At 36.1% G+C, this 12,588-nt stretch overlaps 1 protein-coding gene across 2 annotated transcripts in view; it reads right to left on the bottom strand.

The window, feature by feature from the left end:
• The window catches only part of LOC122741142 (protein FRA10AC1), a 113,919-nt gene that overhangs the window by 54,187 nt on the left and 47,144 nt on the right, over window positions 1–12,588 (bottom strand). For both annotated transcript variants that reach the window (XM_043984277.1, XM_043984278.1), the window contains exons 3-7: window positions 6,307–6,402; window positions 6,125–6,170; window positions 4,073–4,149; window positions 3,277–3,360; window positions 1,209–1,293 (exon numbers count right to left, since the gene is read on the bottom strand). In XM_043984277.1, the coding sequence (XP_043840212.1) occupies window positions 1,209–1,293; window positions 3,277–3,360; window positions 4,073–4,149; window positions 6,125–6,170; window positions 6,307–6,402 (388 nt within the window). The remainder of the gene's footprint in view (window positions 1–1,208; window positions 1,294–3,276; window positions 3,361–4,072; window positions 4,150–6,124; window positions 6,171–6,306; window positions 6,403–12,588) is intronic.

Below are 12,588 nucleotides of genomic sequence, written 5' to 3'. Positions count from 1 at the left end.
TAAAGGAGTTTCCATTCAAATAGAGGGCTCAACATGTAAGTAAGTAGATACACAAAAATAGATAAAGTATAGATGGAAGATAATCTCCAAAGGAAGGCACCAATAGCTGGTGGGACCAAGAAAAGCCTTCTGCAAAAGGTGAGATTTGTGCTAAATCTTGAAGGAATCCAAAGAACTCTTAGGAGCCAGAGGGGAGGAGAGAAAACATTACAGGTATGGAGAACAGACGTGAAAAGGCACTGAGATGGGAGATGCAGGGTCAGGAGGCCAGTAACTGGATCACAGAATGTGTGGAGGGAGGTAATGTGTAAGGAGACTGGAAAGGTAGCAAGGAGCCAGGTTATGAAGAGCTTTAAATGTCAAACAGTAAATTTCATATTTGCTCCTAGAATAGGGAGCCCCTGAGTTTATTGAGGGAGACTGGAAGGATAGTGAAACAGTCAGACCCATGCTTTAGAAAAATTGCTTGGGAAGATGACAGTAGCAAGAAAGACCAGCCAATCTCTCCCCCACAACTCCTCCACAAATATCTAGAAAATGCACCAAACTGAGTCCTCATCAAGATATCCAAGAAAAAAGGTAAGATTCCAAAATTAATGGAGTCAGGAAAATCTGTGGTTATAATTTCCCTAGATATTAAGAAAGCTTTTGATAGAATAGCTTATACTATTCTTCTGGAGAAATGGAAATAAATGGATTAACAATAAAATGAGATGATTTTTAAATGTTAATTTTTAAATGTACACTAATTTTAAATTAGTATATATAAAACATAACATAAGGAAGGAAATCTGCTGTTGCTATTTAGCACAAATAATCAAGAGCTAATTCTACCTGAATAAGCTCAAGTGCAACAGAAGAAATCACCTGCCTTTAATTTGGAGAATAACTTCTACTTCCAGTGTCACATGTGAAAGTACAAAAGAAATCACTTCACAGGAACAAACCCATGCCTGCGATCATTCAACTGCAGGATTCTCCTGCCACAACCCCACTACGAATTGCTCCATCTCCAGCATTCATTATATATTTTATTGCTGTCCAGCTGGACACTCATGTAGAGTCATTTGGAGCAGAATCAGATTCTTTAAAAAGTTAATATTAAAATGGGTTATGTAAGTTAGTAAAAGAAAAGTTTACCTTTTACTCATATAAAAATCAAATTTAGAAAAATAATTCATAAATAATGGTAAATTTTGGAGTTATACCTGGTTATCTTTGTATCTACTGAGATCTGCTATGCAGTATTCTTTGAATAATTTATCATAGTATTTCTTTGCAAGCCTCTTCTCCCTGGAGCCAGAAATATATAAATGTTACAATTTTAGAAATCCAACCAGTTGTTATTTGAAAACAAGGTCAAATAAAACAATGTAAACAGAAAGTGCAATTATTAATTTTAAAAGAGGTATATGGAAGTTTATTACAAGTACAATTTTAATGAGAGTTCTAATAAATTATTTTTTAAAGATGCAAGTCGAATAAATGAGAGTTTAAATAAAATTGCTAGGAATTAGCAAAATACTCAAGAAACACTCTCCTACCCTAGGAATGTTCTAATTTTTGCATAGGAAAAATCCCAAGAAGTAATTGGGCCTGGTGCAGTTCTTTCAAACCTGGCTGCTGTTCTGATGAAAGAGATAATGCTGTAAGCCCTGTATAGTAAGAGGTTTTAAGCTTTCCCCATCAGAAACTAAAATTTGGGATAAATATCCTCAGAGCTTATAAAGGCTACAAGTATGCACGCACATGCACACATCTATATACATATCTTTATGTATATATACATATATAAGATGTACATATATTTTATATACACATCTAAAATATATACACACATATGTATATATTTCCATTTGTGAAACAGAATGGACATGTATATGCACATATAATATATATACACACATACATACATATATATCAAGTATAGCTACACATACATATATAAATATATAAAATCTCCTCTGACCATATTATTTCAACCATTTTCTTGCCCAAAGTAATCCCTTAGTGAGTTTTTAATCATATGTTTTCAATATTTAAGGGGCTCAGTAAAATACTGGTCCACTTATATAGCAATTTGTTCCTTTTTTTTTTAAATGCTTCAATCTGTATTCAGACACCATCAGTTCTTTCTCTGGAGTTGAATCACATTTTTCACCATAAATCCTTCAGAACTGTCTTGGATCATTGTATTGCTTAGAATAGCAAAGTCATCCACAGCTATCTTACAATATGCTGTTAAGTTGTATACGATATATTTCACTTTGCATCAGCTCATGTAAGTCTTTCCAGGTTTTTCTGAGAGCATCCTGCTCATCATTTCTTACAGCACAATAGTGTTCCATCATAATCACATCCCACAATTTGTTCAGCCATTCCCCAATTAATGGGTATCCCCTCAATTTTGAATTATTTGCACTAGAAAAGAGCTGCCATAAATATTTTTTGTAATATAGGTCCCTTTAACTTTTTGGTTTTTATCTCTTTTTGGATACCAACCTACTAGTGGTATTACTAGGTCAAAGAGTATGCGTGGTTTTATAGCCCTTTGGCCATAGTTCCAAATTGCCCTACAGAATGTTTGAATCAATTTACGACTCCACCAACAGTGCATTAATGTCTCATTTTCCCTATATCCCCTACAACATTTGTCATTTTCCTCGGCTGCCTATTATCCAATCCAATAGGTATGAGGCAGTACCAGAATTGTTTTGACTTGCATCTTTCTAATCAATAGTTAGAGCATTTTTTTTCATATGACTATAGATAGCTTGATTATTTCATCTAAAAACTGTTCATATATTTTGATCATTTATCAGTTGGGAAATGGCTCTTAATTTAATAAATTGACTCAGTTCTCTATGTCTTAGAAATGATGCCTTTATCAGAGAAACTTGCTTCAAAAATTTAATTTGTTGCTTTTAATTCACTATGTATGTCTCTCATGACCAGGTCCTTCATTCCACCAGGGCAGACAATGAAGTTAAGAGAAGTGAGGAGTGAGGAGCCCAAAGTCACATAACTAATTAATAACAGAACTAGGACTAGAATACAGGTCTCCTCACTCCTGGCCTAGCTCTTTCCACTGCATCACCCCCACTTCCAAGGCTTTAGTCTTTCAACATTCCAAATTAGTAAAAGCAAATTGTTGAAGAATTCAAATTATTTCTTTGCATTTTCCTCCCTACTTTTCCAAACAAGGGAAAAATATGAATCTGAAAATCAACTGTCAAAGAACCTCAATGTGGTATGTCCCCATATAATAAAAATTACCAAGTCATGTCCATTTCATCTTCTTCATTCCATAGGAATCTATGATTTTCTCTTATAACATCCAAGTCTGTCTTGTCATTTTCCCTAGAAAAGATAATGTTTTATGAATTATTTAATTTAAATGTAATTTTAAACAAAAGTGAATGCCCAGATTCACCAGTATTGGCGGTGAATTTATCCCAAAGAAGACACCAAACAGACATTACAATCATAGATATAAATGGTCAACTATAAAAATTTCCTGGAGAAATGCTACTTGGCCAGAGAAAAAATAAAAGGAGTTCAAGAGTTAGTTGTTCCTGGAACAGAACCTTATGCTCATATAGAACAATTTGTTAATGTAGCCATCACTATACCAAACTTTACATCCATAATGACTAACAGGTCAAGAAAGAGATAAAGCCTTTATTAAGCACTTAGTATGTGCTAAGCACAGTGGGGAGACAGCTGGCAGTGGCCTGGAGGCTTGGATCTCAGTAAAACAAGCCAAAAAGCTCATCTATCAGATCCACAGAACCAGAGGTAAAGTCCAAATTTCTGGTACAATGAAGATGAAAGAAGAGTAGGGTCATGATAAGGGGGCAAACAGGAAAATGGCAAGGAGGCCTGGGCTCCAGCAAGACAAGGCAAAGGTCACCTATCAGAGTTGGAGGACCAAGGTGGACACCAGAACAACACATTCTCAAGGCAATGAAACCAAGAAATACCATACCTCTAATTCACATAACCTTGAGCAAGGAAGTATAAACTATATACTTCTAATTTACATAAACTTGCCATTATAAATAATACTTACCCTGAACGTCTGAAATCTTCTTTTTTGCCACCATAATATAAAATATAATCATTCACCAACTTCTTATGTCTTTCATACTGAAATATGAAAAATTAAGGAATTTTTACCCTTAAAAGCTATAGTTAATTAATGAATGATATACTGCTTCATAATGTCATTCATTCCAGTAACCAAATAATGAAATACAGAATTTCTCATTTCTAAAAACATAATGGGAATTCACTTTTTCTGCCTAGAAAAATAAGATTCAGCTAACCTGGCATAATTCCAGATTGGAGAGAATAGGATAAGTTATAGCTCTTAAAACTGAATTGTAAACTTAAGAACTCTGATCAACACAATGGAACCAATTTGAGGATGTATGATAAAACATGCTATCTCCTTCCAGACAGATAAGGTGATAGACTTAGAATACATCTTTTTAGACATGGCTAATGCAAGAATTTGACTATACATATTTGTAACACATTTTGTTTTTCTTGATTTCTCCATGAGTTGGGGAGGGGAAGAGGATGGGAGGGAGATATTGGGTTTGCAAAATTAAAATCTACTTAAAATCATAGACAAAAATAAAACTGTTTTCAGAGTAGAATGTGTTTATAACTGCTCACTTAAAGATACATTACATATAAAGCTTATAAATCCCTAAGACAGAACACTCACTAAAATTTTAAAAATATGATTATAACCTTGAACTTAGAATCACAGAATTTTACATTTGGAAGAGAACTCAGAAGGTATCTGGTCTAATTTGCCTGAAACATGAATCCTTCTACAAACCTCCCTAGCAGTTGTCTTCCATTCAGTTTCACGAATGGAAATATCTTTTGCATGAAGCCTTTTAAATAAAATTCATAAATAATACTCACATTTAAGTAGTACTATGAGGCAGTGGGAAAATCACTAAAGATTTTTAATAGATGAGTCATTTCTCAAGGCATTTATAGTCATTCCTTCATTCATTGGTTTATGCTTCAGTTTTGTCTCCCTCCCCTCAATTTCCCCATCTCCAGTAAGGGGGAATTGACTCAGGGGAAGTTGTAAAAAGGAGAGGGAAAACAAAATGAAACATCTAATAATACTGGCTCCTCCCACCCCTGGCTATAGCAATAGTTGCCCTGACCCACAGCATGGCTCAATCGAGTTGTTTTCATCCCCCACTATTTTTAACAGTAATATGGATTGACCAGGAGTCAGGAAAAACTGAAAATGTGGGCCGGTCCCATGTAGAAGCTAAACTGGAGCCAAATTGCTTCAGGTATGAGTCTTGGAGGGAGAAGGAAACTTTAAAAGACTATTTTAGAGGCTAAAAACCACAACAGGCCTAGGAACTACCACAAACTGACCTAACTAAAGCCTTCAGGTACAGGGTCTGCAGAGGTTTTAAATGTGAAAGGTCATAAGTTGGAAGTTCATTATACACCAGACAAAATGAGGTAGGGTAGGAAATACAAGGAAAATTTATTCTGGTGAATTTCTTAAATCTCTCCCTAAGACTTAAGAAATATTTTTTGGGGGGCAGCTAGGTGGCACAGTGGATAAAGCACCAGCCCTGGATTCAGGAGGACCTGAGTTCAAATCCAGCCTCAGACACTTGACACTTACTAGCTGTGTGACCCTGGACAAGTCACTTAACCCTCATTGCCCCACCCCCCAAAAAAGTTTTTTTTTTGTTTTGTTTTTGGGGTGGGTTTTTTTGGGGGGGTACTGTCTTAACTTTAGGTGTTAACAAAATGCAGAATATTATCCATTGGGATAAGTGGAAAAATTTTAGTTCAATAATGAACAATATACTTCTAAGTTTCTAGAGATTTCACTGAAAAAAAAAAAAATTAAAGAGTTTTCAATGTTCCACTATTCATTAAAGAATTGAGACCTGGGGGCAGCTAGGTGGCACAGTGGATAGAGCACCAGCCCTGGATTCAGGAGGACCTGAGTTCAAATCTGGCCTCAGACACTTGACACTTACTAGCTCTGTGACCCTGGGCAACTCACTTAACCCCAACTGCTTCACCAAAAAAAAAAAAGAATTGAGACCCATTAAAAGGATACAGCATTCATAGCTATTAGATGAAACCTCCTATTTCTTGCTTCTTCCCTGTTAAAAGGAATATTAAAAACATTTAAATTTCTAAAATTTTTATGCATTTAAATATTCTAGGTTTGTACAAATAAACATTATATAATCCACGAAAAAAATTACAAACTCAAAAGTTCACAATAAAATATCTTACCGATCCAGTTCCTCTGCTGCAACATGTCTATGAGCCACTTTTGCATACTTCTCTTTCTGAAATGGCTTTTTGAGCAATGAATCTTCATTAATTGTCCTAGTTCATTAAGTAGGGAGAAAAAAAGAATAAATGTTTCTAGTTAAAATAGTTTTTCTGACATTTTGTTTTTTCCAATTGGGTAACATATTTTAAAATATTCAGCACTAAACTCCAAATGATTGTGATAGGAGTGCTCAGTATTTGGCCTAAAAATGAAACCACTGACCTTGAAGTGATAATTTCCTATCTCTCTAACTTGAATTTTTATACCTCTAAAAAAAAAAAAAACCACTGATCACATCCTTACTTCATAGGTGTTCATGTGTATAAACAACAATTTTTAGAGGGCTCTTCCAGCTCTCAAATTCTATCAAGCTAGGGTGATGAGCTTTCTTTGGGCATTTTTAATTCCTTCAAAGAAAAGTATTACTTAAGGGCAAGATTATTTAATTGGCCATCAAAGTAAATTATACACTTGATCCATTAGCCTGAGTCTAGGATTCAATGCCCTCGGTAATATATTAGAAAGACAATATCCTGCTATGCTTTCCCTCCCAGCTCTGCTTCTGACTCTATGGATTTTGCCACCAAGCCTCAGTTGCCCTCTCACCCAGAAGTTGTCAGCACCTGTGGTCTCCTTATCCTAGAGCATCCCTGTGCCTAGGCAGTCCCCTTCTTCCATTGGTGTGTTCCTCCCAGAGAACCTCCATTTTAAAGAAGGGTGCCATCCATCCATCCATCCATCATTCTTCTCTTGGCTCGGCTTCTGGCACACTAGATTGTATTACTCCCCTTCTCCCCAGCCCTCCTACTCCTTTAAATTCCCTTTTCTGTGTGTCCTCTCACATTAGAATGTAAGCACCTTGAGGATAAAGACTTCTATTTGTATTTGCAGTGCTGAGCATAGTGCCTAGCACATAGGAAGCACTTAATATAAATGAGTACTGACTTCACTTGAGTCTACGACTCAGTTCTCTCAATATATATATATATATATATTTGAAAGGTAGCATGATATAGGAAAAGAATATTGGTCTTCAAGCCATAAGACCTTTTTGGTCTGAGTCCTGGCTCTCATAGCTCTGTGAACTTGAGCAAATCATTTAAGCTTTCTACAACTCAGTTTTCTTATTTATAAAACAGAAATAATAATGAAACCATCTAATTCACAAGGTTGTTATGAGCAATGTCAATTTATAGTTTATCTATTTGATATGAGCAGTATAGAAGGATAGGAGATAGAAACTAGACCTGTTATTCGTGCAGAGATGAGGAAGCTCCCTCTGACCAGTGCAAATTATAGTCTTAGAGCACTGAGAGGTTAAATGACTTTGGGAGGGTCATACAAACAATATGTGTCAGAAGCAGGACTTGAACTCAGGTCTTCCTGGCTCTGAAGCTGGCTCTCTAGCCACTAGGATACTCTGCTTCATTAGCAGCACTAGTTATATTAATTAGAATTTTAAGAACACAAACTTTTTTTTTCTTCCTTTGAAAGTTACCTATACTCAAACATATCTGTGATTCCTCCAGATATAACCACTTATCCAGAGTGACTCTTGTTCTTGTCTTCCATAAATTCTCCAGAAAGGTGACTGCCCAAGTACTGAAGGCTTTCCTCACTTTCTCCTCATATTGCAAGGGTACCTGTGCAACATGTTGGTTGTCCATCTGTCATCCCTAATTCTTTTTTTTTTTAATTTAAAAAGTTGAGTTTCAAATTCTATTCCTCCCTCCCTCCCTCCCTGAGATGGTAAGCATGTCAACCCTAATTCTTGTTAAGTGACCAACCCATCTCCTTTTCCTAGCATACAATTCACTGATGTCATCTTTTACCCCTGGTTTTCCTCAGAATTCCTTACTGGTTATTTATTGCAGCCTGTTTATATCTACCACATTCCTCTCCAGTGCCCTCCATGTGATACTCATTTTAAATTCTTCAGAAGTTCTACTGCATGTCTTGTTTGCATATAGGAATGCCAGTATGATGTTAATATGAACCACCAATAGAATATAAGACAATTTTTACTGGAGTCAGTAAAGCTTCCCATGAAAGCAAAGGCCCATCTTTTGAGTAGTTATAAACATACTGCACACATTTTAAAAGATTATTTCATTGATGACTGCTGTGGGCTACAGATGCAAGTATGACAAAGACAAAGTTTTGTCAGTAATCTTTACATTGTACAAATGAAGACTATTCTTATGTTGGCAGTCATAGCTACTATTTAAAGAGCTTATTACAGATTACTACTCTTACCACAGACTCAGAATTTAGTCATTGATCTTTACTAAAACAAAGAACTGCCCCATATCCAAATGCCATTCACTAAGAAAGTCTGTAATGCTGTTTGTAAATGGTACAGAGTTATACTGCATAGTTTAAATCAAGAGTTTTAATGCATTATTTTGAAGCACTGTGCCCTCCTTGGTTGTGGCTATCCTATCTCATTTACCACACAACTGCTCTTGGCTATCACATCATACATTTTCCATATATATTCAATGAAGAGGGGACGTGCTATGCTGAATTTTGCTTCAGTAGCAATAAACTGGCTATATCCTAGGAACTTATCATGATAAATTTGTCTTGTGATTTCTGTCTAGTATAGAGAGAATGCTGATGAAGCTGAATGAGAGGAACAAAGCAGGAGTAGGCCTAACAGGCACAAAGAGTAAGTTCTTAGAGCCTCAGTCTCTGTGTTAATAATGTCAAACCATATCAACCACCAGAAGGACATGCTGACCTTCTGGATTCAGTTTTATACTTTCTTATATCACTGCACTGTGATACTGAAATACAAGAAATTGTTAGCTGTTTTCAGCTTTATAGTGTTAATGGAAACGTTTAACATTATTAAGTAAAAATTCTTAACATTATGTAGTTATTCTTAATGCTGCCTTATAGTATATGAACTTCAAGCAAAGACTGAATGGCCATTTTGTCAGCTATCTTGTAGTTAAGATTCTTGTTTGGGTAGTGGTTAGACTAGATGGCTTCTAAGATCTCTTCCAACTCTCAAGACTTCATGATTCATTAGACCATATCACTGGGTTAACTCTTGCAAAACAGCTCAATGTCGTTAGCATGTCTAAACATTCAGTTTAAGAGAACAATCAGTAGCCCACAAGGTGTCGCTAGTAAAGTAAATTTTTTCAAAGCAAACATACCATAATATACAGAAATAAATGCATGTTATCTCTTTCAAAGTAACTAACTTGGTAGACTCTACACATTCCAAGGAAGCTACTGTTGCTCACAACACTTTTGGAGCTTCTTTTGGAACTTTCTTCATGCCCCGCAACATAGTCTTTTGAATAGCCTCAAAGGTGGTAAAATCATCCTCTGAGGGAGGGGCTGAATGTAATTCAGACCTACATGCTGAATAAGGCAGATGATTAAACTAGATGATACTTTTTTTTTCATTAATAACTTTCACACAAAGCCTACTGTGCAAAATTCAACCATGGAAAAGAAGCTAATCACAGAGGTATGATTCATTCAATTTTGTCATGAAGAATTTCTCAAAAAACTTCATAATTTCTACTTAATTAGTTTAGGTCACAGTTTAGCCTCATAAGATAAATTACATCACTTATTTCATGAAGCCTTCCCTTATATCCCAACCATTTGTTGCTCTTCCTTCTTCTGAATGCCATGAAATAAAAAACACTTTGTTTTATCTCCTTGATGATACTTTTCACATTTTGTCTTTTATTAAAGCTAAGGATTTTGAAGTCCTAGACAATAAAACTAAAGACTCTGGAAGCATATGTGAGGTTGCTTTTTTTCTTAAATCACTTCTGTTGATTGAAGGTAAAAGATTCAGAAGAGACAGGAAGAATTGAAAAAGTGAAGAACAGACTAAAAAGATGGTGTCCAAGAATAGGATTTTCACTTCTAAACCATGGCTTAAAATAAGCTAGCTTTCTTGAAGTCTTATGAATCTAAAAATGTGAGCTTTAAACTAAAAAGGGGGGAGGGGAAGGGAAAACAGCCCACAGGGATCTGAAAAGCCTAGTTCCATACAGAGTAGCAGGTACAACAGAGAAAGAGGAACCAACAAGAGAGTTCCAGAATAGAGTTTTGAATCTGATTTTCACCAATAGGAAAGAAATGGCTGTCTGACTGGAAATGTTGTGAAATGACCACTCACTGAAAGAGTTGATGCTAAGAGAGGTGAGGAAAGCTGGCCATAGTCTGACATGTACTCTAAATTTTGGGAAAGTTGATTTTAAAGGGTTAAAAAGGATAGGTATAGGGGGCAGCTAGGTGGCGCAGTGGATAGAGCACCGGCCCTGGAGTCAGGAGTACCTGAGGTCAAATCCGGCCTCAGACACTTGACACTTACTAGCTGTGTGACCCCGGGCAAGTCACTTAACCCCCATTGCCCCACCAAAAAAAAAGGATAGGTATACTCTATGTACTTTCCATCTCTTGCTCTGGGAACAGCAAAAATAAATAAATAAATGCTACCTCTGCTACTAAAAAAAAGTTACAACTGGCTATGCTTTGGCCCTACTCCTAATCCCTATGACTTCAAAGACCAAAACTCTTTTTCCTGCCTCTCTGGTCATCTCTTCCTAATATGTGTTCTTTTCCCTATTAGAACATAAGCTCCTCGAGGGCAGGAACTATTTCACTTTTTTATATTTGTTCTTAGCACTTAGTAAAGAGTCAGGCACATAGCAGGCACTTAAAAATGTTTTGTTTTTTACTTATTCATTTAATAATTCATTCAATAATGCAATATGATACCCTTTAAAAAAAAAAAACTAATGCAATCTTGGGTTGCATAAAGGTAGGGAAAGGTTCCAGTAATATTCGTTTGGTTCTGGGCACCATATTTCAGGAAGGTGAGTATTCAGAGAAAGTTGACTAGAATGATGAAAGGCCTCAAGTCCATGCCATATCAGGAACCACTGAAGGAAACGGGGGATGTTTAGCGTGGAGAAAGATTTAAGGGGCACATAAGAGCTATTTTCAAGAACCTGAAAGACTGTCACATGGAACAGGGATTAGACTTATTCTGTCTGGCCCCAGATGGCCAGTGGGTGGAAATAACAACAAGGCAAATTTAGACTTGGTATGAGGAAAAACTTCCTAACATTTTGAGCTATCCAAAAGTGAAATGGATCGCCTCTAGAGGACCTGGGTTCTCCCCTTAGCTGAAGGTCTTCAAGAAAAGGCTAGATAACCACATGTTAGGTGTCTCGTAGTCATGTTTCTTTTTCAGGTATGGGTTGGACCAGGATAGTGAGATTCCTAAAACTTCTGTAACCCTGTCATTCTGGGAACATCAGAAGAAAAGGTCAGCTATTGACAGAAGACAATATCCAAGAAAAGGATCAGCAATAAAATCCATGACAGATGTCTAAATATGAATGCACAAAGTGTGGGGTAATAAACAGGGTCAAATAGAGATCCTAATACAAGGAGGAAAATCTGATCTCATAGGCACTGGATGGAATGGGCGTCAAGGCTTGAATATGGCTTTACAAGGATATGAATTATTTAAAAGGAACAGAATAAATTAAAGAAAGTACAGTCATATTGTATACTAATGAAACAAGCTCCTGTGAAGAAATCCATTAGCCAGAGGAGAAAAGTATAGTACAGACTAGTTAGGTAAGTAGCAATAAGACAGAAAATGAAAAACGACACTGTTGCAGGGATATACCATGTACATTATGTGGACAGAAGGAAAAAAATTAGATGAAGAGTTTGGAAAACATCACAAAATTGGTATAGAAGCATGATACGGTAGTGGTATATGGCTTAAATTATTCAAACATCTGCTGGAACTATCTCACTACCAAAAGCAGAGAAGCTGAAAAATTTGTGACCTGCATTTACTGATGATTTTATCCTTCAAAAAGTGGAAAGAGAAATAAAGAAGGACTACTACCATCAACCTGATTATGACAAATTAGGAGGAACCGATTGTTAATGTAGAAAGACATAGGAAACCTCAAAGGCAAATAAAGTAGTTCCTCCTAGCAAGGAGGTCATAATCAGATCCAGAGTAGAAACAAGTTCTCCTTGTTTCTTATACCTTACCAGAAATGGTAAGAAAATCAAAGAACACACTATAAATAAATCAGGTAAAGAAACTACTACCTTTTTAGCTAGAAAAGAGCAGATTTAAGGAGAACAAGGTAGCTATGATTATCTAAAGGGCTATACTAAATAAAAAGGGAGAGCATTTGTTTTGCTTGGCCTCAGAATTAAAAGTAGGAGCT

This window comes from Dromiciops gliroides, chromosome 2 (assembly GCF_019393635.1).
Source record: "Dromiciops gliroides isolate mDroGli1 chromosome 2, mDroGli1.pri, whole genome shotgun sequence".
Classification (NCBI taxonomy): Eukaryota; Metazoa; Chordata; class Mammalia; order Microbiotheria; family Microbiotheriidae; genus Dromiciops; species Dromiciops gliroides.
Note: the sequence above shows the minus strand (reverse complement) of the source record. Positions and strands in the feature narration are given on the sequence as shown.